General features: G+C 44.4%; 1 protein-coding gene across 1 annotated transcript in view; it reads right to left on the reverse strand.

Annotated features, from left to right (window-relative positions):
• Positions 1–16,406, reverse strand: part of myom1b (myomesin 1b) — a gene marked incomplete at its 5' end in the record, with an annotated part of 87,223 nt that extends 70,817 nt beyond the window's left edge. Inside the window, 5 exons of the mRNA XM_084326431.1 lie at positions 4,342–4,434; positions 6,133–6,290; positions 9,177–9,360; positions 10,137–10,271; positions 16,264–16,406. Of these exons, the coding sequence (XP_084182557.1) occupies positions 4,342–4,434; positions 6,133–6,290; positions 9,177–9,360; positions 10,137–10,271; positions 16,264–16,406 (713 nt within the window). The remainder of the gene's footprint in view (positions 1–4,341; positions 4,435–6,132; positions 6,291–9,176; positions 9,361–10,136; positions 10,272–16,263) is intronic.
• Between the last annotated feature and the right edge of the window lie 10,304 nt (positions 16,407–26,710).

The raw sequence follows: 26,710 nt of genomic DNA on the forward strand, positions 1-26,710 counted from the left end.
GTATACGTACCTTTACGCTTTGCTAGCTTCATATCACAGCTGTATATGTACTGCTACGCTTTGCTAGCTTCATATCACAGCTGTATACGTACTGCTACGCTTTGCTAGCTTCATATCACAGCTGTATACGTACTGCTACGCTTTGCTAGCTTCATATCACAGCTGTATATGTACTGCTACGCTTTGCTAGCTTCATATCACAGCTGTATATGTACTGCTACGCTTTGCTAGCTTCATATCACAGCTGTATACGTACTGCTACGCTTTGCTAGCTTTATATCACAGCTGTATACGTACTACTACGCTTTGCCAGCTTCATATCACAGCTGTATACATACTACTACGCTTTGCCAGCTTCATATCACAGCTGTATATGTACCTTTACGCTTTGCCAGCTTCATATCACAGCTGTATACGTACTGCTATGCTTTGCTAGCTTCATATCACAGCTGTATATGTATCGCTACGTTTTGCTAGCTTCATATCACAGCTGTATATGTATCGCTACGCTTTGCTAGCTTCATATCACAGCTGTGAATGAATGAATGAATGAAAACTTTATTTAACAGATTGCAGAATGGGTACAATACAGTACGGCTCAATACATACAATTGTTAAGGGGATGCAGACCTGAGAAAGACGTTTGTCTTGTTTCCATCAGGGTCCCCCATTTTCAATTCATATAGACATTTATGACATACATAACATACATGACATTTATGGCATAGGGACATATAGGTATTTAGTACTGATACATTTGTGACATAGGCGGTATTCAAATATACAGTACTGTTACCCCTAGATCCTGACAGAGTATATACATATGATGGGGAGGGGACTGTACATTAGGAGGGGGTGGGTGGGTGGGAGGGGAATATACATACGGCGGGGAGGGAATATATACATGCGGTGGGGAGGAGACTGTCTATTAGGAGGTGGTGGGGGTTTTGGGCATTTACGGTGGCCAGTTTCGAATTGCAGCCTCCCGTAGGTGCTCTTTAAGGGCGGTTTTGAATGTGGGCAGGGATTCACATTCCTTTACAGCTTTGGGTAGGGCGTTCCACATTGTTGTGGCATAATTGCGAAACGTGTTTAGTCCCTTGTTTGAGCCGAATCTGGGTTTAACATGATTTGTTGAGCTTCCTCTGGTGTAGTGGTTGTGGTATTCACTGACCTTTGGGAAGTATTTTGACATGTACATGGGCACCCCGGTCGTATAGTGTATCTTGTAGACCAGGCCCATTGCAAGTTGCTGTACTCTGTCGTCTACTCTAAGCCATCCTAGGTTGGCAAAGTGGGCAGGGGTGAGGTGGGTTCTGGGGTTCAGGTCAAGTAGTAGTCTGACCAGTTTGTTTTGTGATGTTTGTAATTTTGTTTTAAGCGCCTTTGAGGTGCTTTGGTACCATGAGGTGCACGCATAGTCATAGTACCCTTGAATGAGTGCTCCTGCCAGAGTCCTCAGGGTATTCTTGTTTACCAGAGAGGAGATCCGGTACAAGAATCTAGTTCGTTGGTTGACTTTTTTTATTACATTGGATGCCATTTTGTCACAGGAAAGATTTGCCTCTAGGATGGAACCCAGGTAGGTAATTTCGTCTTTCCTTGTGACAATATTGTCACCCACTGTAACTGAGAAGCCGTCGGTCTTGCTGAGTTTGTTATTTGAACCGAAGAGAATGGACTCTGTTTTGCCCATGTGTAATGATAGTTTGTTATCAGCTATCATGTATGTATCATGTATATGTATCGCTACGTTTTGCTAGCTTCATATCACAGCTGTATATGTATCGCTACGCTTTGCTAGCTTCATATCACAGCAGTAGGCTATATGTGTCGCTACGCTTTGCTAGCTTCATATCACAGCTGTATACATACTGCTACGCTTTGCTAGCTTCATATCACAGCTGTATACATACTGCTACGCTTTGCTAGCTTCATATCACAGCTGTATATGTATTGCCACGCTTTGCTCGCTTCATACCTATACCGAGTGATGGTAGCCGATGTCATGTGATTTTATTTGACGCATTTTATATGACCTAAACATAAAATCCGGGCCACTTATTTGTCAAACTCTTACCCCGAAGCTATTGAAACGGTTAAACTTCTCAAAATGTCAATCGAGAGTTTACTGAGTGGGCGCTGCCATCATGAATCGAAATGCGACTTGGAGTGAAAGTAATTACTTTCAATAGTAATCAAGATGTCAGCCCCTGGAAAACAGACAGACTCTCCATTGAATTTTTTTTAGAAGTTGGAAGTTGAAATTCAGGGTAACAAATAAGTGGGCCTGATTTTTTTATGTTTAGGGTTAATATAAAAGGCTTCTGAGTAGGTCAAATAAAATGACAGTACTGACTGTACCGTACCATAGTTCGGGAGATCTAAAATTCATTTCAGTCTGTTCCTTTGCCCTGGCTGTGATATGAACATACAGCCGGGAACCAGCAACGTGAGGCCCCAGCTATGAAGCATTCCAGGAACACAAGCCAGGAATACTTAGGGAATAAATAGACACGGCTAATGATGTCATGGTGTGTCAGGTGATGTGGGTCCCTCCCTATGAAAGTGAGTTGGTGTTTATAAAGCTTCAAAAAGAAGAGTAAAGAACAGTTAAGAACAACTCCTTGTTGACGTGGTGAAAGAAATAAACCACAACAGCCGCCACCCTGCTATCTCCAGAGAATAACTCATGGCGGCGGTCTGGTCTATCTTTAGATGTCCTCTTTGTTATCAGCATGGGGGGGGGGGGGGGGGGGGGCTGGGAGACGGTATGGGTCATGTCTAATGCACCACTACAGGCCTCTCTGGCCTCTGTCTGTCTGTGTCTGAGGTATTGATTACATCCGAACCCCCCGTTTCTATTTAATACCACCAACTGTCCCAAGAGGCTGTCTTAAGTTAACTGCGAATTCTCCCCCACAACGTTTCCTTGGACTGAGAAGATTGAATTACAATACTAAGTGTTAAGATGGCATTAACCCCTGATGTCAGTGGCTCGTTGAAAAGGATTTGAGAGAAACAATAATGATTTATTATTCGTTTGGTCCCGACTCGAGTATTCTGTCTGTTGCCTCCTAAGTTAAACGGGACATAATTTTATGTATCTTTAAATTTTACATGACTTTCTTGAATCCGTGGAACAAAAAAGCACCTCTTTCTTCCCTTCTGATGAATTGAAAATGGGGGATCCTGATGAAAACAAGACGAAAGTCTTTCTCTGGTCTGCATCCCCTTAACAATTGTGTGCATTGAGCCGTACTGTATTGTGTACCCATTCTGCAATCTGTTAATAAAGTTTTCAATCAATCAATCAATCAATTATAATGAATGTGCCATTTTTGTGTAGCACACACCAACGTTATTAATAATTTCCTTCCCTGCCTGGCTACTCCGCACCCCCAAGAGTAAAACACTTTTACAATCTGGGCATTAGGTACATTATGTAAGCAGTGCTCCTGGCTCAATTAAATGGTATTGATATTTTTTTCTTTTTACATTTTGTCCCCGATGACATCACTGGTGGCCATATTCAAACTAATTTACTTTCAATAACTGTCAAACTAAATGAATGTGTGCAAAACTTTTTTTTTCTTTTTTTAGTTAAATTTTTGGATGTGTGTGAGATTATGTGTGCAAAATAAATCACCATTGTTTTCTTTTGGTGAAGTGCCCCTTTAAATGTGGCGTAGGCCATTTTCTTTAGAACCATTTGGTGAAGTTCTCTTTACATCACAACAATTACCAATAAATCAAATAATCTGAGGGAAATAATCTGGTCTCTGTGACTGTCTGACTGTCCCACTGTGTCCCAGGCCGTCATCAGCCATTACAAGAGCACAGTGTGGCCTGAATCTGAACAACCAAGCAGATTGTCTTGACCTGCCGAGTGGTGTTTCTGTGGTCACGTGACTCACGTCAGAAACCACTGTGTTCTTTGCTGAAAGTACACATTATGCAAAACTGCCTGATGAGAGTTTGGAGTAAACTCTTGAAGCTACTGGTGCCTCTGGGACTCTAGAGAAAACGTTGTTGTGCAGCATAGAGCACAGTGCCAGGCTTGAACAGTGATAGATAGTGCAGAACTTGTCACCAGAGCACATTTTTGACAGCCTTCCCCTGAAGAGGGAGAGCTTCTCTGTACTTCCTTAAAATCTGAGGTGTATGTGTGACGTCACTAATAGATGGTCCATTATGTGCGTGTGTGTGTGTGTGTGTGTGTGTGTGTGTGTGTGTGTGTGTGTGTGTGTGTGTGTGTGTGTGTGTGTGTGTGTGTGTGTGTGTGTGTGTGTGTGTGTGTGTGTGTGTGTGTGTGTGTGTGTGTGTGTGTGTGTGTCCTACCTGTTGATCTCCAGTGAGTGGACACTGTAGCTGCTGACCACCTTATATTTGCCCGGATGGGCATGAGCGTCAATCGTCACATTGTTTTTGTACCTTGTTGTGGGAAAGCAGAAGACAAGAGAGAGGACAGAGGAGGCAGAGAGGAGAGAGGAGGCAGAGAGGAGAGATGAGGCAGAGAGGACAGAGGAGGCAGAGAGAAGAGAGGAGAGAGGAGGCAGAGAGGAGAGAGGAGGTGGAGAGGAGAGAGGAGGCAGAGAGGAGAGAGGAGAGAGGAGGCAGAGAGGAGAGAGGAGGCAGAGAGGAGGCAGAGAGGAGAGAGGAGAGAGGAGGCAGAGAGGAGGCAGAGAGGAGAGAGGAGGCAGAGAGGAGAGAGGAGAGAGGAGGCAGAGAGGAGAGAGGAGAGAGGAGAGAGGAGGCAGAGAGGAGAGAGGAGGCAGAGAGGAGAGAGGAGGCAGAGAGGAGAGAGGAGGCAGAGAGGAGAGAGGAGGCAGAGAGGAGAGAGGAGAGAGGAGAGAGGAGGCAGAGAGGAGAGAGGAGAGAGGAGAGAGGAAGCAGAGAGGAGAGAGGAGGCAGAGAGGAGGCAGAGAGGAGGCAGAGAGGAGGCAGAGAGGAGGCAGAGAGGAGGGAGGAGGCAGAGAGGAGAGAGGAGAGAGGAGAGAGGAGGCAGAGAGGAGGGAGGAGGCAGAGAGGAGAGAGGAGGCAGAGAGGAGAGAGGAGAGAGGAGGCAGAGAGGAGAGAGGAGAGAGGAGGCAGAGAGGAGAGAGGAGGCAGAGAGGAGAGAGGAGGCAGAGAGGAGAGAGAAGGCAGAGAGGAGAGAGGAGGCAGAGAGGAGAGAGGAGAGAGAAGGCAGAGAGGAGAGAGGAGAGAGGAGGCAGAGAGGAGAGAGGAGGCAGAGAGGAGAGAGGAGAGAGGAGGCAGAGAGGAGAGAGGAGAGAGGAGGCAGAGAGGAGAGAGAAGGCAGAGAGGAGAGAGGAGGCAGAGAGGAGAGAGGAGAGAGAAGGCAGAGAGGAGAGAGGAGAGAGGAGAGAGGAGGCAGAGAGGAGAGAGGAGAGAGGAGGCAGAGAGGAGAGAGGAGGCAGAGAGGAAAGAGGAGAGAGGAGAGAGGAGGCAGAGAGGAGAGAGGAGGCAGAGAGGAGGCAGAGAGGAGAGAGGAGAGAGGAGGCAGAGAGGAGAGAGGAGGCAGAGAGGAGGCAGAGAGGAGAGAGGAGGCAGAGAGGAGGCAGAGAGGAGAGAGGAGAGAGGAGGCAGAGAGGAGAGAGGAGAGAGGAGGCAGAGAGGAGAGAGGAGAGAGGAAGCAGAGAGGAGAGAGGAGAGAGGAGGAGAGAGGAGAGAGGAGAGAGGAGGCAGAGAGGAGGCAGAGAGGAGAGAGGAGGCAGAGAGGAGAGAGGAGGCAGAGAGGAGGCAGAGAGGAGGCAGAGAGGAGAGAGGAGGCAGAGAGGAGGCAGAGAGGAGGCAGAGAGGAGAGAGGAGGCAGAGAGGACAGTGAGAAGGTGGAAACAGAGTTACGAAGAGAGAGACACTAAAAGACTGGATGGGCCCAGAAGGAGTGAGCAGGATGCAGAGGAAACTGAAACAGAGGTGTGTCTGTGTGATTATGTGTGTGTGTGTGATTGTGTGTGTGTGTGTGTGTGTGTGTGTGTGTGTGTGTGTGTGTGTGTGTGTGTGTGTGTGTATGTGTGTGCGTGTGCGTGTGTGTGCGTGTGTGTGTGTGTGTGTTGTGTGTGTATATGTGTGTGTGTGCGTGCGTGTGTGTGCGTGTGTGTGTGTGTGCGTGTGTGTGTGAGCCCTTACCAGACGACACGGGGGTCCGGCCAGCCGGTGACAGTGCAGTGCAGCCGCACACACTGTTTCTCCCACACCGTGTGCGAGCGGGGGGTGATGACGAACACCGGGGCGTGCATCAGGCTGTCCTCGTTCATGCGCTTGTAATGTTCCTCGTTCTCATGGATCTACAGGAGCAGGTGAAGTCATTTAGCAGCTTTTATAAAACGGTCACGGTTGCGTTCATATTCATATTACCTTGTAAACAAACACAACAAGAACAACAACAACTCAAAATGCAGGCATAGTTTTGAGTTTTGGAACCCTAGCCCTATATTTCTTACTTACTAATGGTGATGTTGATCGGCTCCTTTCTCCATGCCGTTCAGCATAGTTAGCCACAAACCAATGCAGGGACAATGGGGCCAAGCATCTGTCTGGACAAGCTGGCTCACTGTAAATCTTAAAGGAACATTTTGGGAAATTAGCTTACCGTCTTCTCCAGAGAGAGACGAGAAGATAGATACCAGTTTCCTCTCTGTGCGTTCAGTAGAAAGCTATCTGGCTGCACGTTAGCCTAGCTAACGTGAATGGAATGAATGGAAGCGGACAGTGCCGGTTAGCCTAGGCATTGTCCAACTGACACCTCTCCCGAAGGCTAACCGGCCATGTCCGCTTCCATTCATCGTGCTAAGCTAGGCTAACGTGCAGCCAGATAGCTTTCTACTGAACGCACAGAGAGGAAACTGGTATCTATCTTCTCGTCTCTCTCTGGAGAAGACGGTAAGCTAATTTCCCCAAATGTTGGCGTGTTCCTTTAAGTAGATTTCAGTTGTCCTCGGGCAGCTTGTACTGACAGGAGCTCGACCCCACTGACTTTGTGGCTAACTAGCTGTAGTTAGTATAAGGAGCAGCATGGATTGAGCTGAGAAAGGACTCATCGGCCAGTCAACGTCATCACTGGTTCTACTACTATGCTTCATTCATTCATTCATTCATTCATTCATTCATTCATTCATTCACTGTGGTAAGTAGGAAATAGGGCTATGGGTTCCAAAAATCACAACTATCCCTTTAAGACATTTTACGATACAATCATAAAGAACTCAAGATGCACACTGAAGGCAAAGACGGCATCTCTAAATATCTTTTCTCCCACATGCGAGCAACTGTACACATGCGCTTCCCTGCGCACGGCATGTGTCGCAGTGTTCTTGATTCTGCCCCCTATGAATAGCCGCGACTAGTTGTGAGCTACTCAATAACTCTCAATAACTTTAGCACCTAATCCGACAACACAGTCGAGGGGGGACACTGCCTCCTGTCTCAAGAAACGGGATCTCCCGAGGAATGTCTCGCCCACTAAGAGTGCTAGCTGTCAGAGTGTGGACAGGTTAAATGCTGCCTGAGAGGGTCACGCTGGTCCCCGGTGGATAGGGAAGGGTATTACTTGACATAAATAAGCGGGAGACGAAATAAGCACTTGTTAACCACTCGGTATTCCTCCTCCAGACCAGTGTTGCATCATATAGTCTTGACCATAGATATCTATAGAACACTAGATAGCTTAAGGCGGAGTCACCAGCGTCACTGAACCGCCGCCATCTTGCTCCAGTTAGCCTTGAGTGAGAGTGAGTGAGCTGCACAGACAAAAAATACTCATAACTCGCTGAAATATTGACGGATTTCCAAACGGGTTGGTTTGCTATAAACATCAAAGATGTAGTTATGATACTGCATACTTATAAATAAAAAAAAATTTAAAGATGTTTTTTTTTACAAACCGCTTGAATCATAGCCACGTTAATAATGCTTGTAATAAACCAAACCGTTTGTAAATCCGTCAATATTTCAGCGAGTTATGAGTATTTTTGTCTGTGCAGCTCACTCACTCTCACTCAAGGCTAACTGGAGCAAGATGGCGGCGGTTCAGTGACGTCGCTCTCCATTGGCCGGCAGCGCGGGCAAGCTATCTAGTGTTCTATATATATCTATGGTCTTGACTGCATGTTGGCATTTGGGATTCACTTGCTCCTGCTGCTCATTTAATGCACCGCTCTGTGATGCAACGTGTAAAAGAAAAGAAAAAATGGGGGATGGTCTTTGTGTATCACAGTGGTAAACGTGTTTCGGTGACATCACATCAGATAGGACCCCCCTCCTCGACGATCTCAAGATGGCCGAGACGCCTGAACGGATTTCCAGTTCCGCGTTCGCGTTCCGCGCTCTGATTGGCCACTGATGTTTCTGGTCGCGCCCAATCGTGTGACGGCAAGTTCTGCCACCGGTTAAGCTTAGGCGACTCTTTCGAAGTTGGTTAAGGTTAGAGTTTGTCTTAGAGCAGGGCGATAGAACGCCTGCCCTGATTCCAAACTCTAACCTTAACCAACTTCGAAAGAGTCGCCTAAGCTTAACCAGTGATGAACTAGGCGTTAGGTAGTTTGCTGCTGTTCGAGGCGGAAATGGGCGTGTCACGCGATTGGGCGCACATGTCACATGACCAGAAACGTCAGTGGCCAATCAGATCGCACCAGAAACGTCAGTGGCCAATCAGATCGCACCAGAAACGTCAGTGGCCAATCAGATCGCACCAGAAACGTCAGTGGACAATCAGATCGCACCAGAAACGTCAGTGGACAATCAGATCGCAGAACGCGAACGCGGAACTGGAAATCCGTTAGTAAAAGAATAGACGTGGCCCAGACCCCAGGGCGGCTGGGTAGCGCAGCGGACTAAGCACTCGCCTACCACCGCAGAGACTCTGGGATCGAATCCAGCTGTCAGCGATCAGGCTTGGTCAGTCGTCCCTACTAACACAATCGGCAGTGTTAGCGGGTGGGAAGTCGGCGGGGTATGTGTATCCTGGTCGTTGTAAACTGAGACTCCTACTGGTCGGTCGGAGCGCCTGTTCAGCAGAGAGGGGATCTGGGGGAAATAGCGTGAACCTCCGCACGCGTTACGTTCCCCCAGTGAAACTCCTCGCTGTCGGGTGAAAAGAAGCGGCTGGCAACTCCACATGTATCGGAGGCAATGCACGCAACAACCAGGAAGGGAACCCCCCCCCCCTCACTAACCGTTTTGCTCATAGAGATCCGTTCGGCCGACGTGCGCATGGCCACCCTCCTGGAGGTGGCATGCGACCTCTGTGACCTCTCCATCTCCAACCCACTGGTGAACAGATCCCGTTGGGCCATGTAGGCAGCTGACTCCTTCACTCGCGCCTCCTCCGTGTCCGACAACCCGCTGGCAAACTCTACACTACAGGGTGAAGGAGCAACAGCCCAGGATGTAGGTGTATAATTAATATTCACAGAGTTTCAGTACAAACACATTCTGTTCACCAATGTTATCCTAAGTTAAAAAAAAAAACATTCGATTCAAGATTCAAGAGGTTTATTCATCACATACATACACAAGACATAATATAGTGAAATGAAGGTGGCCATGCCCGCTTCGATTGTGCAAAAAATACAAATAATAATAATAATAATAGAATAAAAGAATAAAATAGAATAGAAATAAAATAGACATGATAAAAATACTAAGATAAAATACAAAAGGCAATGAGTCCTATGTACACTTCTATACAATTTAGTGTATGTTTCCATACCGAAAGTGTATTTTTTACGATATAAAGTGTGTTAAAGGTATGTTTCTATCTATATGTACTTTTCTGAGAGTATACTACTTGTTTAATGTATTTTTGGTACTTCTTATTAACTACAATTTAAGTGGTTTCAATTTAAGACCATTTTAGTATACTTTCTGAATACAAAAATAGTATATGATGGTATTTGTTTATTTGTTTATTGTTTACAGTAACAAAAAAACAATAAAAACATAACACCTTAGCCTAAGCACATTCTCAACATCTTCGAAATCTCACACAAAAAAACACACAAAGGCTCCAACCACAAATACAATACTAACTAAACTAACAATACTAACTAAATAAATCAGTAACTCAACTTGCATACTTGCAGTATACTTTTTTCCCCCCTTTTTACTTGCGATGTGGTTTGAGTGTTCATTACCTGCCCCTGTAGATGGGCACCACGTAACCGATGACCTGGTTCTCTCGGTCCACGGCCAAATAAGTCGGCTTGATTCTCTTGGGCAGAGGGCTCAGTCTGCAGTCGTCCAGGCCAGAGTACGAAGACGCTCTCAGTCTGAGACATACAGAGGAGCACTGTCAGGCCGCAGGGCTCCGTGCCAGACTCACACAGACACAGTAACTAACAACTTCACACCAAGGATGAGGGGATTCTATTAGGTCAAGGGTGATTAAGAGGTGTGTTAATGTCCAGAGGGAAATTAGATGGTTTAGTTTTTTAAGATGTGTATTTTTTCCTAGAAGAAAAACGGATGATGAAAATGGCCTGATCGCAACGGAGATGAATGAAACTTTACACATTGAATTTGGATATGAGATGAACAATCTTTTGCATTATTACTTATCGTGTTATTAACATACCCAAATTAGCTAATATGTCATAAAGAATTAATTTGTCAGTTTCAATGTGACGAATAACTAAATAATACAGATGGTTTAAAAAATATATACGAACCATTGGGACTTTTCACTATGTTTCACATCAAATACACCATAAAATGGACATTACTAAATAAAAACTATTTACAAGTTAAGATGAAAATTTGTAACAAAACACAAATATTTGATGATTATAGTTGGTTTTGATTGTTGCTTTATATGTTTTATGAAACTGCAGTAGTTGTAAAGGCAAAATATGATAATACCTCATCAAATACCTCAAAACAGGATCCCCTAACGCTAACCCTTCACTCGAAACCCTTTTTTTTTTTGTTGACTCCTCTTAGACTTTGACTAAACAGATTGTTATTCGTGCAGAACTTGTCACTAGGCTGCCTTTTTCACAACCATCCCCTGGAGAGGGAGAGCTTCTCTGTACTTCCCTGAAATCCGAGTTGCATGATGTGTGATGTCACTAATAGATTGAACCTCTCACGGTCCAATATGTGGTAACTTGACACCTTTAGCTGCAGCAGACATAGAATATAAAGATGCTGGCCTGGAATTCCTGGTAAATATCAATGATTGCTTGTTGGCAATTTGCATATTTATAGACCCTTGCATTCACAATGAAGATAAAGGTGTAGAGATGCTGCTAAGCCATTTTCAGTAGTTTATTGAACAATTTGGTGTAAAAACCATATTTACACAAATTTGTATTCGATATTAAAGGTTTTTAAAGGTTTGAAATACATCAGGGTGGGATATTTCTGTTTTTGTTTTAAACCAGTGTTTTTCATGTTTCTCGGTTTCTAATATCTTCCTATGGGACGGGTTCCAAGAAGCATCAGAAACTTTCATCAAAAAGCCCAAACAATGCTTTTACTTGAAACCATAAACACAGATTACTGTGACACACACCAGTGTCCATAGGCTACTATAGGTCACATATGACTCACGTGGCACACGTGGTTAATCCTCTAGTAGTCTACTGCTGCAGTATAACAACTGTAGCTATATCTGACCGTGACCCTTAGTGGTCCTAAAAATAGATTAAGAATGGAGGGAGGAATACATACAAAATGCTTTCCATTAGACAAACCAAACAGACTATGTTTCATATGGCCCCTGAAAACAGCTCTCATAAAGCTCTGTCATAAAATAAGGACCGGATTCATAAAATAAGACACAAGGACCGGATTCATAAAAAAATGGAGCCACTGCCCATTTGTCAACTCTCTGGAAGTCTGTCTATAGTCTTTGACTTGTAGGACTGACTCAGGTAGAGATACTGTTTACTCTTTTCTTTCTTTTTCCAACTACGGTTTACGAAGATATTTCCATGAAGATTCAAATATTAAACTGGGAAATGGCCATTGTGCTCTTTAAATAATTCCAGTACTAATTCAGCAGTCACACTGATCAATCAATTAAAATATTTAAAGCTGTTGAGCTGAACTAGCATATTATTCAACAGTATCTAGCTTCCGTGTTGTGACGTGACAAGATAGGCAGGCGGGACTTTTATCTGTTCAAAATGAACATTTCCAAGAAAATATGTCATTGTCAAGTTCTTTAATAGTTGTCATACAGAAGTACAGAATACTTTCATACAAAATGCTTCTTACTGTTACGCGGTTTCTAATTGTCACATTCTAATTGTCACATTGGTTGCCATACATTCATATATAAAAAGTAAACAAACCATATTTCCCATAAACCCTCATCGCCTCCTGTTTTGCCGTGGTCAGAGGCCGGGTCAGAGTTCATAGGTAACTATGATAACTCTGCTAGATATCTTGCGTCTATCATCATGTACGTACATCAGCATAGCTATTGCCTCTATGAATGCCAGAACATACTCAATGACATCAGACTGGACCAGGGTCCACTTAAAAAATAAATGGAAAACTCTATATGTCATCCGACTTATTAATGCTAGCTGATTCCTAAAATACAGGTTGAGCAAACGGTCATCACAGAACATGTGCTATGCTTCAAACGAATTTGTGGCGTTAAATCAAGATTGCATTAACTCGTTATTATTTTAATTATTTCAATAATTAATTAAATTATTATTATTATTATTTTCAATATGTATCTTTCAAAAACCTCTGATTTGTTTGGGGCCCTAAGCAAAGCCCCTGGTCTGTCTAGTGGGTGGCCCTGTCTGTCTGGATTGCTGTCTGTCATCTCCCTGACCCTCCCGGACCTCTGATAATGCTGCACTCATCAAGGAGGATTAAAGGAACACGCCAACATTTTGGGAAATTAGCTTACCGTCTTCTCCAGAGAGAGACAATAAGATATATACCAGTTTCCTCTCTGTGTTCAGTAGAAAGCCTATCTGGCTGCACGTTAGCCTAGCTTAGCACAATGAATGGAAGCGGACATGGCCGGTTAGCCGTTTTACTGAACGTACAGAGAGGAAACTGGTATCTATCTTCTTGTCTAGAAGTTTGACCTTTAAGGACAAACTTCAAATGGAAAACTAGAAGGGCTGTCCTATTCAGTACCCGATGATACATGTGACCAGGGATATCTTCCTCTCACATCTGTCCATATTATCATTACATCCTTTAGCTCCTCTCCTCCTAGGTTTATCTATTGCCTGTTCATTGCAGTGTCTGGTACCTTGGTGATGATGAGTGGTACAATTGGAGGTGGGCTTCCCACTCTCCAGGATGTTTATAACAAGCGTTGCAGGGCCAAGGCTAAGCGAATAATCAAAGACTCTAGTCACTCTAGAAACAACAGGGACAACGATGGAAATAAGTCCTGAACTTTTCGTTCTATCCCTGACAAGGCCAATACAAATGTTGATCTGTCAATGTTGTTATATGTTTGTTGTCAATAAAGAAAATCAAATAAAGAAAATCACCCAAACAACTGCCTCTTTGAACTGCTGCGGTCAGGCAAGCGCTACCGGAGCCTCATGGCCGGTACAGAGAGACTCAGAAGGAGCTTCTATCACCCAGGCCATCAGGATGCTCAACGACAATGACACAATGTAACAACAACCCATCATCTACACACACTACGCACACATCCACATGTACACACTCACTTTAAACAAACACTCAGCTTACCACTCACTTTATTCACTTTAGACACTTTATATTTATCTATTATTAAAGAGATTTGCACTACATTCATACCTCATTTGCACCCTACCCCAAGTTTTGTACCTCTGCATTGTACCTCACTGTTACTCATTTTACTCTGTATTGTATATTGTATATATGTATATTGACTTGACTTACTTTTTACTTACTTCTTAATAACTTTTTTTACTTACTTTCTTTTTACTGTATGTAGCACACTCTCATGGGCTCATATAGAAACAAGCATTTCATCATAAAGCATTCTGTATTTTGTTGTGACAAATAATAAACAAACTTTTGAAACTTGGTAAAGGCATAGATCAGAAAGCTGAAGCTCCTGTGAACACTGTCAAGCCCATTGTATTTTAAAGGATCACTCCGGTATGGTGACGATAAACCTGTGTTAAAATAACCTCCTGGTTGCACAAAGAAATTGGTGGACATCAGACCGCGAAGGCGATACAGAAAGTCCTTCAGATGAAACGCTAAACTGAGGTCCTGACTGAATCTCGGACGCTAAAGAACCCAGGACGCCTATCGTAAAGAGTAGGGGGTTCCCCGACGTTCCTGGCCAAATTCCCAATCAGGTCTCTGACATCAAGGCCACCTAATCATCCCTCCCCCTTACTTGGCTGATATCAATCCCTGTCTCCTGAGCCGTTCAGCCATTGTGTGTAGTGTGATGTGTGCCTGGTGCCAGTGTATGGCAGCCATTGAGCCTGCGTAGCCCAAGGTTGGGTGCTACCAGTGGTGGTGAAGGAGGCAATTTCCACCCTACATTGTAAAACACTTTGAGTGTCTATAAAAGCTCTATATAAATGCAATTAATTATTGTTATTATTATTGTTATTATTATTATTAAAGCGGTGAGCTCTCATGAATGTAAATAAGAATTACAGGCGCAGAGAGAAAGAGAGAGAGAGGAACATGTTTTCCAAGGAGCTACCAGTTTTTTTGCATGACCAGGAGATAATTTGAGATAGGTTTCTTCTATGGTTTATCCCAATAACGTTCACATAAAAAAGATAAACTAAACAACCATTTTAAAATCTAAAAAAGTAAGTAAATGCTTGGCTAATATTTACACCAGTGTGGTCTTTTAAGATCTGCCAAGTGCCCAAAAAAGACTACAATGTATATACTAGCTTAGCATGTATTTGGTCATTTACAGATAGATTGTGAACCCAGAAAAAAACCTCCACTGAAACAGGAAATGAGTCCAGTTAAGGTCAGTAGGCTACTAGACCACAGGGAGATCATCTATATCCACACACCACTGAATACTATAAAACCAATAGATGCTGTTTGTTTATCATTACAATAATTTTTTGTTTGCTTTATTTGGATTTTGGACACTTATACCACAAGATAGTTTGGTAATCTCTTACTACAAGAAGATAATTAACATTGCTATTTCCTTGCCTGGAAACTAAATGTACAATTGAAACGGGCTCACAGCCTAACACGACCCATAACAGCATAGAACGACAACTTATCAAACCAATTCACATCGTATTTGTTCATTTATTGCATCTTTTACGTCTGTGGCCATGGTTCCCTTGAGAACCTTGTTCTATATGGAATAACGGTTTCAACTTTAACCCCAACCACTGTGCCACAAAAGCGCGGCTTGGACAAGCAAGACTGATGTCCTCGTGAACTCTTTGTGGGGAGAAAATGTTGTATGTTACAGTAATAATCTGCTATCTCATCTCCTTGTACATCTCTGGCCATGGATCCCATTGGATGAAGGTCTATGTTTCAAGCAGAGAACAGAAACTGTAACACCTCTCACATTCCCTCTAACGTGGAATGCTTTGGGGGCAGATGATATTTCAGTCTATGCCGTATACCAGAAGAACATTATATAACCCTCCAATCCTTTGCAGGTTATCTAATATCTGAAAGGAGCTTAAACAAATTGGACTACAAATGACCAACACATGAAGCAATATTTACTGTAAATCCGTACTAGATATGAAATATCTATTATTGTATTCCGTAACTAAGAGTGTTGTGTTAAAGAAAAGGCACAACATCGGGGCAGCATTCAGCCTATAGTACATGCAATGAGCTTCCAACAGAAAGCAATGAACATTGCTTTCAAACAGAAAGCCCCATGCAGGATAATGAACATTGCTTTCAAACAGAAAGCTCCATGCAGGATAATGCACATTGCTTCCAAGCAACTCCAGAGAAGAGGTGGGTCAGTGTGAAGGGAGGGAGAGGGCCTCAGTCAGCAGGGTGGTGGTGTGTGTGAGGGTTGATCAAGAGAATGAATCGCCACTGGAGGAGTCAAGGATGGTTACTTGGTAAAGGCCTGCCAGCAAGGCAGTAACAGGGGCAGGTAAGGTGATTCCAAAGCAGTGGCAGGATAATCCAACAAGGGTGATGGCGGGGAGAGGTTTAAACAGTCAGGGGGGGAGGAGGAGGGGGGGTACTGTAGGTGACGGGGTTAAAGGGCAGCAGGGCTTCCTTCTGACAAAGCGGTGGATGGATGGATTGATAGAGGGATGAGCGAGCCACACAGCCCTATAGTCCATCATCTTCCCCCACTTCTCTTACCCCCTGGAGGTGGAGCTGCTGCTGCTGTGGGCAGCGTAGCCGCTGCTCTGGTAGTGGTTCACGGCAGAGGTGGCCTCTCTGCTGCGGTAGCCAAGGTCGTAGTGGCGATGCTTCCTCTGGTAGAAAGGTAAGGAGCCCGACATCCTGGCACCAACCCTGAGCCTCCCACTCTCTCTTCCTGCCTGCCTGTCTGTCTGGCTGTCTGTCTGTTCTAGCATTCAAGGGGCAGCAGGTGGATTGAATGTAATTCAAACACACACACAATCTATGTTCACCATTTTTATTTTTAGCTAATCGAAGTGAGTTTAATTTTGTTTTTTTGTTTTGATCATGCAACTCACTGGTTTGAGTATAGGGAGGTCATGACTTGGGAATTTAGAAATGTATACATTTCTGTATTCTATATCAATACATGAGTAATGAGAAAATAACTGGTTATCTGGTTAATTAAGGAGAAATTGTACAGGAATCAAGAATCAAAATAATTTCCAAATGTTAATTATGTCAATTTGATTATTAGATGTTTTGCCAGAAAAATATATCATAATTCCCCTGGCCAAAGAGGACATCAAGAAGGCCGTGTCCTTAACCATCCGGCCTGAATCTCAAACATTCCAACCCCGCAACATCAGCTGGCACGACAAAGGCATACAAGACTCAGGCATTGATCATACAGGCACCTTATACTAGACATGCATATCCAAGACAGAAATATGCAACGGTAAAACGGGTCACAGCCTTTCTCATGAATCCATTTGGAATAATAAAACGGGGGGGGGGGCTCATATCAACATCACTCACCCTGGGCAGAAAGCCACAAGCACCAAAACTTCAAATGGGGAAGAAGAAAAAGATGGTCCAAGTGACAGTCCACGCAACGTAAAGAGCAACAAAAGCTTGATATCCCAGCAGAGCAGAGCCTCAGGTAGGTGCGCTAGTTGAAGACAGGGCAGCCTGCAGCCGAAACAACAAAAATAATATTGGCACCCGCTGGTATGTTGAAGCCACAGTCGCGTCCTTTTATGGTGAGGGGTGCAGATAAATATAGCAGGCAGCAGCAGGGAAGGGAACTCAACTCCCAGAGAGCACTGGACCTACCCCCGTGGCCCCAAGGGTACAGAGGATTATACCCACCGACCACCGTTACTGCTGTTAACAGCCACACTCTTCATTGTTTATCTTTCCAAGGAGAGGGGGCGGGTCAACTGGATATTACACCCTATGGCAATACAAACCACAGCCTACCTGAGGGCCTACCAGTACACATGATTGATTGATTGATTGAACATTTTATTAACAGATTGCAGAATGGGGTACAGTACAGTACGGCTCAATACATACAATTGTTAAGGGGATACAGACCAGAGAAAGACTTTCGTCTTGTTTACATCAGGGTCCCCCATTTTCAATTCATAACATATATGACATACATGACATATAGACAGTATACTGCTACATCTATACATTTATGACATACCAGATTTACAAATACAGTACTGTTTGTGATACAAAAAGAGTCCAGAAAAGAGAGTATATACATTTGACGTAGAAACTGTACATTGGAGGAGGTTGGGTAGGTGGGGTGGGTGGGTGGGGACGTTGGGTGGGGCGGGGACTGTACATTGGAGGTGGTTGGGTGGGGGGGGGGGGGGGGTTGGGTAGGCGGTGGGTGGGGGATTTTTACTTCCAGTTTGACCGGGTTAAGTGAATTATGTTCACATTAAGACCGTTGGCCTACCATTTATGGCTTAAAATAACAATTAATAATATATATATACATGCTGTCTTACAATGCCTATGGGTTGAGTGGCCTCTCCTGGATGTAGCTTAGTGAGGACATGGTCTAGTAGCCATGTTATACCTCTATAACCAGCATCTTCTCTCCACCACAAGAGTCTCAGCTGTGTCTGTTGCTAACTTTAGCCACGCTATTGTTACTAGTGTTACATACAACAAATGCCATTTAGCGGTATGTGTGTGTGTTATAACTGTCAAATAACTTCCCTATTATGATGGTGAAAGAGATAGCCTCTTGCAGATTTGGATAGTGATGTGGAATAGTTTGACCACATTATTCACACATTAGTCTTTGATTTAAGGATATAGTTTACTGACAGAATGACATGTTGGAATACGGAGAGACCTAGCTTACAGCAATGAATACATGATGAATTGAAAATGGGGGACCCCGATGTAAACAAGACAAAAGTCTTTCTCTGGTCTGCATCCCCTTAACAATTGTGTGTATTGAGCTGTACTGTATTGTACCCATTCTGCAATCTGTTAATAAAGTTTTCAATCAATCACTGGTGGTCATATTCAAACTAATTTACTAAATGATGGAGTTAGATCTCAAATAAATAGTTTTTTTTGGTGAAGTGCCCCTTTAATATTCTAAGAATATACTTTCAGTTTTGAAATATATAATACAAATGTACTTGGGTAAAACTATCTGTCCTCATAATGTATCTAGAGATATTTACATCTTCAATGAAGCTAGATATCTCTTTCACACAGTATTCTCTCCTCATGCATTTCCTACCAATTAAGGCCATGCCATTAACACACAACTCATTGGCCACAGTTGTCATTTAATGATGATCACCTGTTATTTGATCATAATCACATGTCGTTCAATGGCCCTGCACTCATGTGCATGGCACCAACACCATCATCACGTTTGCAGACGACACAACGATGGTGGGCCTCATAAAAAACGACAACCAGGGCGGCTACGTGGCGTAGTGGGCAAGGCGCTCGCCACAAAATCTGGAGACGCTGGGCTTGCCTGTTCGAGCCCAGCGCTCCACATTGCTTTCAGTTTAGCTGGTCGTCCGTACTAATACACATTGGCCGTATTAGGGGGTGGGAAACTGATGGGTGGGGATCGGGCGTTGTGGACAGCGACTCCTACAGGTCGGTTGGTGCGCCTGCGCAGTGGAATCAGGAAGTGTCGGGGGCAGCGTGAGCCTCCCACGCGTTACTCCTCGCCACTGAGAGATCGAGCTGCGCAGGTGAAAAGATGCGACTGCTGTTACCTCGAGTACCGGAGGGGACTTGTGCTATGTATGACTTAGTCCACATTGCAGCCGGCTTGTGGGAGGCAAGAAACAGCGTTCGTGACAGGGGAGGGTTGAATTGGATGATACGAAATTGGGATGGGAGAAAAATATAGAAAATGGGAGAAAAAGTGGATCAAAAAAAAAAAAAACGACAACCAACTCAATGCCAGGAAAACCGAGGAGCTCATCGTGGACTTCAGGAAGACCCGAGCCGGCACGCACGCCCCCGTCCATATAAACGAGACGGAAGTTGAGTATGTCTCCACAGCTTCAAATTCCTGGATAAATGGTAAATGGTTGCATTTATATAGCAGCTTTTATCCAAAGCGCTTTACAATTTGTTCTTCACATTTGACCCATTCACTCACACATTCACACACCGACGGCGGAGGCGACCATGCAAGGTGCCAACCTGCTCATCAAGAGCTATTAGGGGTTAAGTGTCTTGCTCAAGGACACTTCGACACGCTGCCCGGGAGGAGTGGGAATCTAACCGTAAAAACCTCTGGATTACCAGACGACTGCTCTACCTCCCGAGCCACTTTCTCCCTCCTGGGTGTCCACATCTCAGAGTTCTTGGACCCTCAACACCTCGTCATCACTGGTCAAGAAGGCTCAGCAGCGTCTCTTCTCCCTGAGGAGACTGAGGAAAGTCTCTTTGCACTATAGAAAGCAGACTCACGGGCGGCTGGGTAGCACAGCGGATTAAGCGCTCGCCTACCACCGCAGAGACACTGGGATCGAATCCAGCTGTCAGCGGTACCTCCGGCTTGGTCAGTCGTCCCTACTAACACAATTGTGTTAGCGGGTGGGAAGCCGGTGGGGTATGTATCCTGGTCATTGTAAACAGCGACTCCTACTGGTCGGTCGGGGCGCCTGCAGGCTGCACAGCGAGGGAGGGAACTGGGGGAGGTAGTGTGATCCTCCCACGCGTTACACTCCCCTGCAGTGAGAGTCCTCGCTGTCAGGTGAAAAGAAGCGGCTGGCTGACTCCACATGTATCGAAGGAGGCATGTGATGGTCTTCAACCCTCCCTAGGCCGGCAAGCGGGGGGGAAATGCGCGCAAAGACCAGGAAAGGAATTGGCATAACGACTAAAATTGGGATGGGAGAAAAATACGGAAAAAAGGGGGGAGAACAAATAGAAAGAAAAAAAAAAGCAGACTCACCAACTGCATCACAGTCTGGTACGGCAACTGTGCCCTGCTTCAGACCGGAAAGCACTGCAGAAGGTGGCGAAAACTGCATCACCGGTAAATCACTCCCTGCGATTGAGACTGTCCAGGAAGGCACGCAGTATTGTCGAGGACACCTCTCACACCCCAACCACAGACTGTTTGCCCTCCTTCCCTCTGGGAGGCGCTATAGGAATCTCTGTTCCAAGTCAAGCAGGCACAGGAACAGCTTCTTCCCCTCAGCTGTCATCTCTCTGAACTCTGTACCACGGTGACACACACCCACACCGTATTTACATTTACATTTACATTTAGTCATTTAGCTGACGCTTTTATCCAAAGCGACTTACAAGTTCTGTACGACAAGCCATCAGGAAGGGCACAACTCTATCAGCTGAGTAACAATGTTCATCAAAGTGTTGAGTGCTACAGTGTAGGTTAGTTTATTAGGACAAGTGCATGACAGTACGGTTAGTTAGGGTTAGATTTTTTTTTTTTTTTTTTTTTTTTTTTTTTAATTCAGATAATGGTTGAAGAAGTGCGTCTTTAGTCGACGGCGAAAGATTGGACGTGATTCGGCTGTCCTAACTGGGGTGGGTAGTTCATTCCACCATTGTGGGGCAAGGACTGAGAATAGGCGACTTCTCTTTGATGACCCTCCCGGAGCTTGGATAGGAGTAGGTCTGAGGCGGCCAGAAGATGCAGAGCGTAGGGGTCTTGAGGGTGTGTAGTTAGACACCATTGACCGGAGGTAGGCGGGAGCGGTTCCCTTTGCCGCACGGTATGCTAGGTCGAGGGCCTTGAAGCGGATTCGTGCAGCAATGGGGAGCCAGTGCAGGTCCCTAAGAAGTGGGGTGACATGGGCCGACTTCGGTAGGTTTGAGATCAGGCGGGCCGCTGCGTTCTGAATGAGTTGAAGAGGCTTAGTGGCAGTGGCCGGGAGGCCAGCGAGCAGTGCATTGCAGTAGTCGAGGCGGGAGATGACTGTTGATTGGACGAGGAGTTGGGTGGCTTCTTTTGTCAGGAAGGGGCGGATCCTTCTGACGTTGCTCAGGAGGAATCGGCAGGTTCTGGTCGTCGCTGCGATGTGAGCAGAGAAGTTCAACTGGTCGTCGAGGACAACACCAAGGTTCTTGGCGGTCGGGGACGCAGTCACAGCTGCATTCTCAACTGTGATTGAAAGGTCGGTTAGGGGGGAGGATTTGGCCGGCAGGTGGAGCAATTCTGTTTTGCTTAGGTTCAGTTTGAGCGAATCACCCGCTGCAGCTTGGCAAGATCTTTTGCCGCTGCAGCAGGGAACCAGGAGATGATGGAGTGGGTGAGGATGGACTCAATGATGGCCGTGTAGAATTGGGCCATCATGGTATATATGCATATATAGATTATTGTACATGTAACCGTATGAACTCTGAACTCCATTGTCTATACTCTACTCTAGGCTCTGTTGCCCATACTGTATGAACTCTGAACTCTGTTGCCTATATACTCAGTTTATACCTATCTACTGCCTTCACTGCCTACAACTACCTTACACTGTAATCATAACTACATGTATGATAGCCATGTACAATAATCTATATATGCATATATACCATGATGGCCCAATTCTACACGGCCATCATTGAGTCCATCCTCACCCACTCCATCATCTCCTGGTTCCCTGCTGCAGCGGCAAAAGATCTTGCCAAGCTGCAGCGGGTGATTCGCTCCGCGGAGAGGGTGATCGGCTGTCCCCTGCCCTCCCTCAGGTCCCTGCACGACTCCAGGGCGCTGAAGAGGGCGAGAAAGATCATGGCCGACCCATCCCACCCCGGTCACAGCCTCTTCACCCTGCTCCCCTCTGGGAGAAGGCTGAGGATCCCAAAGGCTGTGAAAGCTCGACACAGACTGAGCTTCTTCCCCTCAGCCGCCAGGCTGATCAATGCCTCAGGCCCCCCCCCCCCCCCCCTCTGTACCCCCCCCCCCCCCCCCCCCCCTCTGCCCCCAAGTGACACTGGCACAATGACATTGACTGCACTGCACTAGTCCGTACTGGATCTCTGCACACTTCACTTTATATATATATATATGTATTTTATTTATTGATTAATCCCCCACTGCACTGTTTTCGTTTCTTGTCTGTGTTGGTGTTTGTTTACTGTGAAAAAAGAAAGAATGCATACACTGTATTGCTGCAACAATTACCAATGTGTTTTACACAAATGGCTCAATAAAGGAATCTGAATCTGAATCTGAATTACTGTTTATATACACACTGTATATACTATTTATCTATATCTGACTGTAATTATATACCATACCTACTCTTATTAATTATACCACTGTCCAGTATGGCTTACTACCATAGTGTCTTTATACTTGTATCACTGTACATAATAATACTTTACATACTTCAGATTAGCATGTTTACTCAGTAGCTTCATTATATATACTCCACTCAACTGCATTTATTAACAAAGTCAATGAAGTAAAATTGTACATATTAGTAACCTGTCACTACAGCCAAGGGTGCAGTACAGTAGCAATAGTGAGCGGTGGAAGAAGTACACAGTTCTTTTAAGTAAAAGCATAGAAATACCCAGATAAAATAGTACACTGGTAAACGCAAAAGTCCTTTACTCAAAATATTACTTAAGAGTAGAAATGTATTTGATATTGAATGTCTAAAAGTACATATTGTATGTATTTATGACGCTCTTACAGTATGTTTCAGTGCTTGGGAGTGTTCAACCCTCAAGCATTGAGCTGTAAAGGTTACGTGAGAGTGGTGGGTGGTCCAGTTACACTGACTCTCATTACGTGATCTGGAAGTTGGCTCGCTTAAAATATGAAAGTATACCATCATCTTCTTCATCGACTTATGCAGCGTTTTGGATGCAATTATTTATTTCCCCTTTAAAGCTGCAGTAGGCAATTTTGGAATAAATAGAGTGAGTTTACTTGGATTTTTCCAAATAAATAATGACATGTATTTCCCAGCCTCTGAGCAACAGGTTTTGCACATTGAACGAGGAAACGCGGTGGTGGTATTTTTTCCGATGCGCCCCCGTGACCACCACTTAGCGGGCCACAAACCTCTGATTGGCCAAAAACATCAGCTCTCCTGTATCGGCAACCAACCAGATGTGTTTTTAATTAAGATTAAACTGGACTTTGAAGAAGTCTTTATTCATTGCACACATTGACAATGTCGTCATGCAGTGACACACACATGCGATGGGCGGCACACACAGATACACACACATGCAATTTTTTCTTTTTTGGGTCGCCGATTAAATGTTCCTCATTTTCGTCCTTCCCCCCCAAGGGCAGCCGGGAGCAGGCATGGGCTGCGGCGTGGGGCTGTGCCCGGGGACCAATCCAAGTGCTCCTGTCCGTCTTCGCCAGGGGCACGACAGCGTTAGTGATCTGTTGTGCATGTTTTTCCATTGGGTTTATCTTATCTTATCAGGAGGGGAAACCCTTGCGAGCACACGGGGAGAACATGCAAACTTCACACAGAAAGGCCTGCAGAAATACCCCACAGGGTACCTGGCAATGCGGCAACCTGGTCCCCAAGCGGGAATCGAACCCTGGACCTTCTAGCTGTGAGGCGACAGTGTTAACCACTACACCACCTGCCGCCTGCCAAGTGGTCTTCCTGGGATCGCATCCAAAAACCGAAAAGCCACCATTGCATTCCTCGTCAAAAGGTACACACAATCTGCAAAACTGCCTGCCGAACAGAGGCTGGGAAATATTTGTAATTATTTATTTTGAGAAGTTCAGCTTAAAGCCTTTTTTTATATGTACATATAGGCTTGCAAAGTGATGCAGAGCTTGCTCTATTTCTGCTGCTAATTTCTCCAAAGTTGCCTACCACAGCTTTAAAATAACTAACTGCTGGGTTCAGATAGATATTGTGGAGTAAAAGGTACAATATCTACTTTGAAATGTAATGGAGTAAAAGTAAAAATAATCAAGTAAAGTACAAATACCTCAAAATTACGAGTATAAATACTTAATTACTTTCCACCACAGCCTGGCGATGGTGAATAGTGCCACTGAGAATGACTGTACTTTGAAGAATGTCCCTCAAACATATTGCGCTTTATTCCACTGTCCCAGTTACAACAGTAACCAACAACTGCTGGTCACAACCCCTTATAAAGAATATTTCCCTCAAAAACTATCTGAAAGCCAGAGGAATGTGATAAGAGCTCACCCATCATCCACACAGGAAGTCAGAATGTGATAAACGCTCATCCATAATGCGCACAAGAATTCAGAGGCGTGGTCTAACGACACTGCATTATATTTTAACAACACTACTTCCTTTAGAGACAACACGTCAACAGTTTGGAGCACAACGGAATCTGTACAGTATTTAATAATTTATACACCAAACATCCATTCCTATCCAAGTCAGAAATGTGTTTTTTGTATTAAAGGAACACGCCAACATTATGGGAAATGTACTGCTTACTGTCTTCTCCAGAGTCAGACAATAAGATAGATACCAATTTCCTCTGTGCGTTCAGTAGAAAGCAATCCGGCTGCAAGCTAGCCTAGCTTAGCACAATTGAATGGAAGTGGATACGGACCACTAGCCTAGCTTAAAACTCTGGGAGAGGTGTTTTTGACCAACAGAATGTCACATTGTGGATGTCACACAAGAGATTAATCAATATGTTTTTATGTTGTGATTTTATATGGCTATCTTTGCATTTAAGCTATATGTACAGTTGATATGTTATACTCCCCTGAGACAACAGCAAACCCCATTATTTTAGAAAGAGGATTACAAAATAAGATGAGACAAATTATTACCCAAGATCATTTCAACTTGCAACCTACCCGACGAAGAGCCCATGAGGGCTGGGAACGTTGTAGACTTTCAATGTAATAAAGTAAGACAAATATTGGAAGCGGACACACAGTGTTGGGACTGGAGTATTTTTTAAATACCGGGATCACTTTGGCCTGAAGATAAAGTGAGGTTTCCTGTGTGATTAGCACACCCTAGTGGCTCACTTAGACACTGCAATATTTGACCAATATTTACCAAGTACACCATTCATCATCACACATACATCTCAGCTAATCTGAAAAAACAAATGACAGGCAGTTTATGTATAACACTCACAGTGCTGGCCTCCACCCTACCGTGACCCTGAAACTAAAGCAATTCTGCAGGGAATAAGAGTAGGATAAGAACGATGCTAGTATTCATAGTATTGGATAACATTGTCATCGCAGACATCTTGGTAGGCAAGTATTCAATGTCCCTGATTAGCAAGTGAGTTTACCTGCCCGACAGAAATAGAGCAAACTCTGCATCACTTTTCAAGCCCATGCATGCACAACAAAGGTTTTCCACAGACGCCTTTATTGAGGCAGCCCTTCAAGATCCCGCTGGTTAGCGCTTACCTGCCATACATACAAGATACAAGATACTTTAATGCCACACAACTATGGTTGGTGGTAATTGTTTGCGGTACAGCATGCTAGTTAAGCACTGGGACATCAACATGAAACAGTTGTGGCCAGTTTTGAATTGCAGCCTCCCGTAGGTGCTCTTTAAGAGCGGTTTTGAATGTGGGTAGGGATTCACATCTTTTTACGGCTGTGGGTAGGGCGTTCCACATTGTTGTGGCATAATTGCGAAAAGTGTCAGTTCAATTCAGTTCATGTTCGGATGCTTGCCTGTCTGTGCAAGGGGGGGCAGGCCAGGGCGTTTAGAGTTCAGACAGCTGTGGGTGAAAAAAAATTCTTGAAGCGTGTGTGTTTGGTTAGAATTTACCTGTAGCGACCTGAGGGCATGGGGTGTAATATGTGGTGTGCTGGATGGGAGGGATCGTTGACTATTTTACCAAAATATATCTGCATGTATTTTACATGCAGATATAGGGCTGGATGTTTACTCAGATAGTGGGTATCTTGGCTGCCCTTATGTATCATATATAGAAGTATAATATAGAATAATACATTATAGAACAGTGTACTATAAATATATAGATAAATGTGTGTGTGTGTGTGTGTGTGTGTGTGTGTGTGTATAAATGAATGAACCTAAGTAAATAGGCAATTTAACTGATAGATACACAAAATGTATTCATTTATGTTAACTCATTCAGCGCCAGACCAGATGATAGTCGGGTTATCTTGCCAGCGGTTGAGCTCGATTTTTTAAAATTCTATGCAATGTCACAGACCTCGGTATTACCACAT

The sequence above is a fragment of the Notolepis coatsorum genome (assembly GCF_963971535.1).
Source record: "Notolepis coatsorum genome assembly, chromosome: 12".
Lineage (NCBI taxonomy): Eukaryota > Metazoa > Chordata > Actinopteri > Aulopiformes > Paralepididae > Notolepis > Notolepis coatsorum.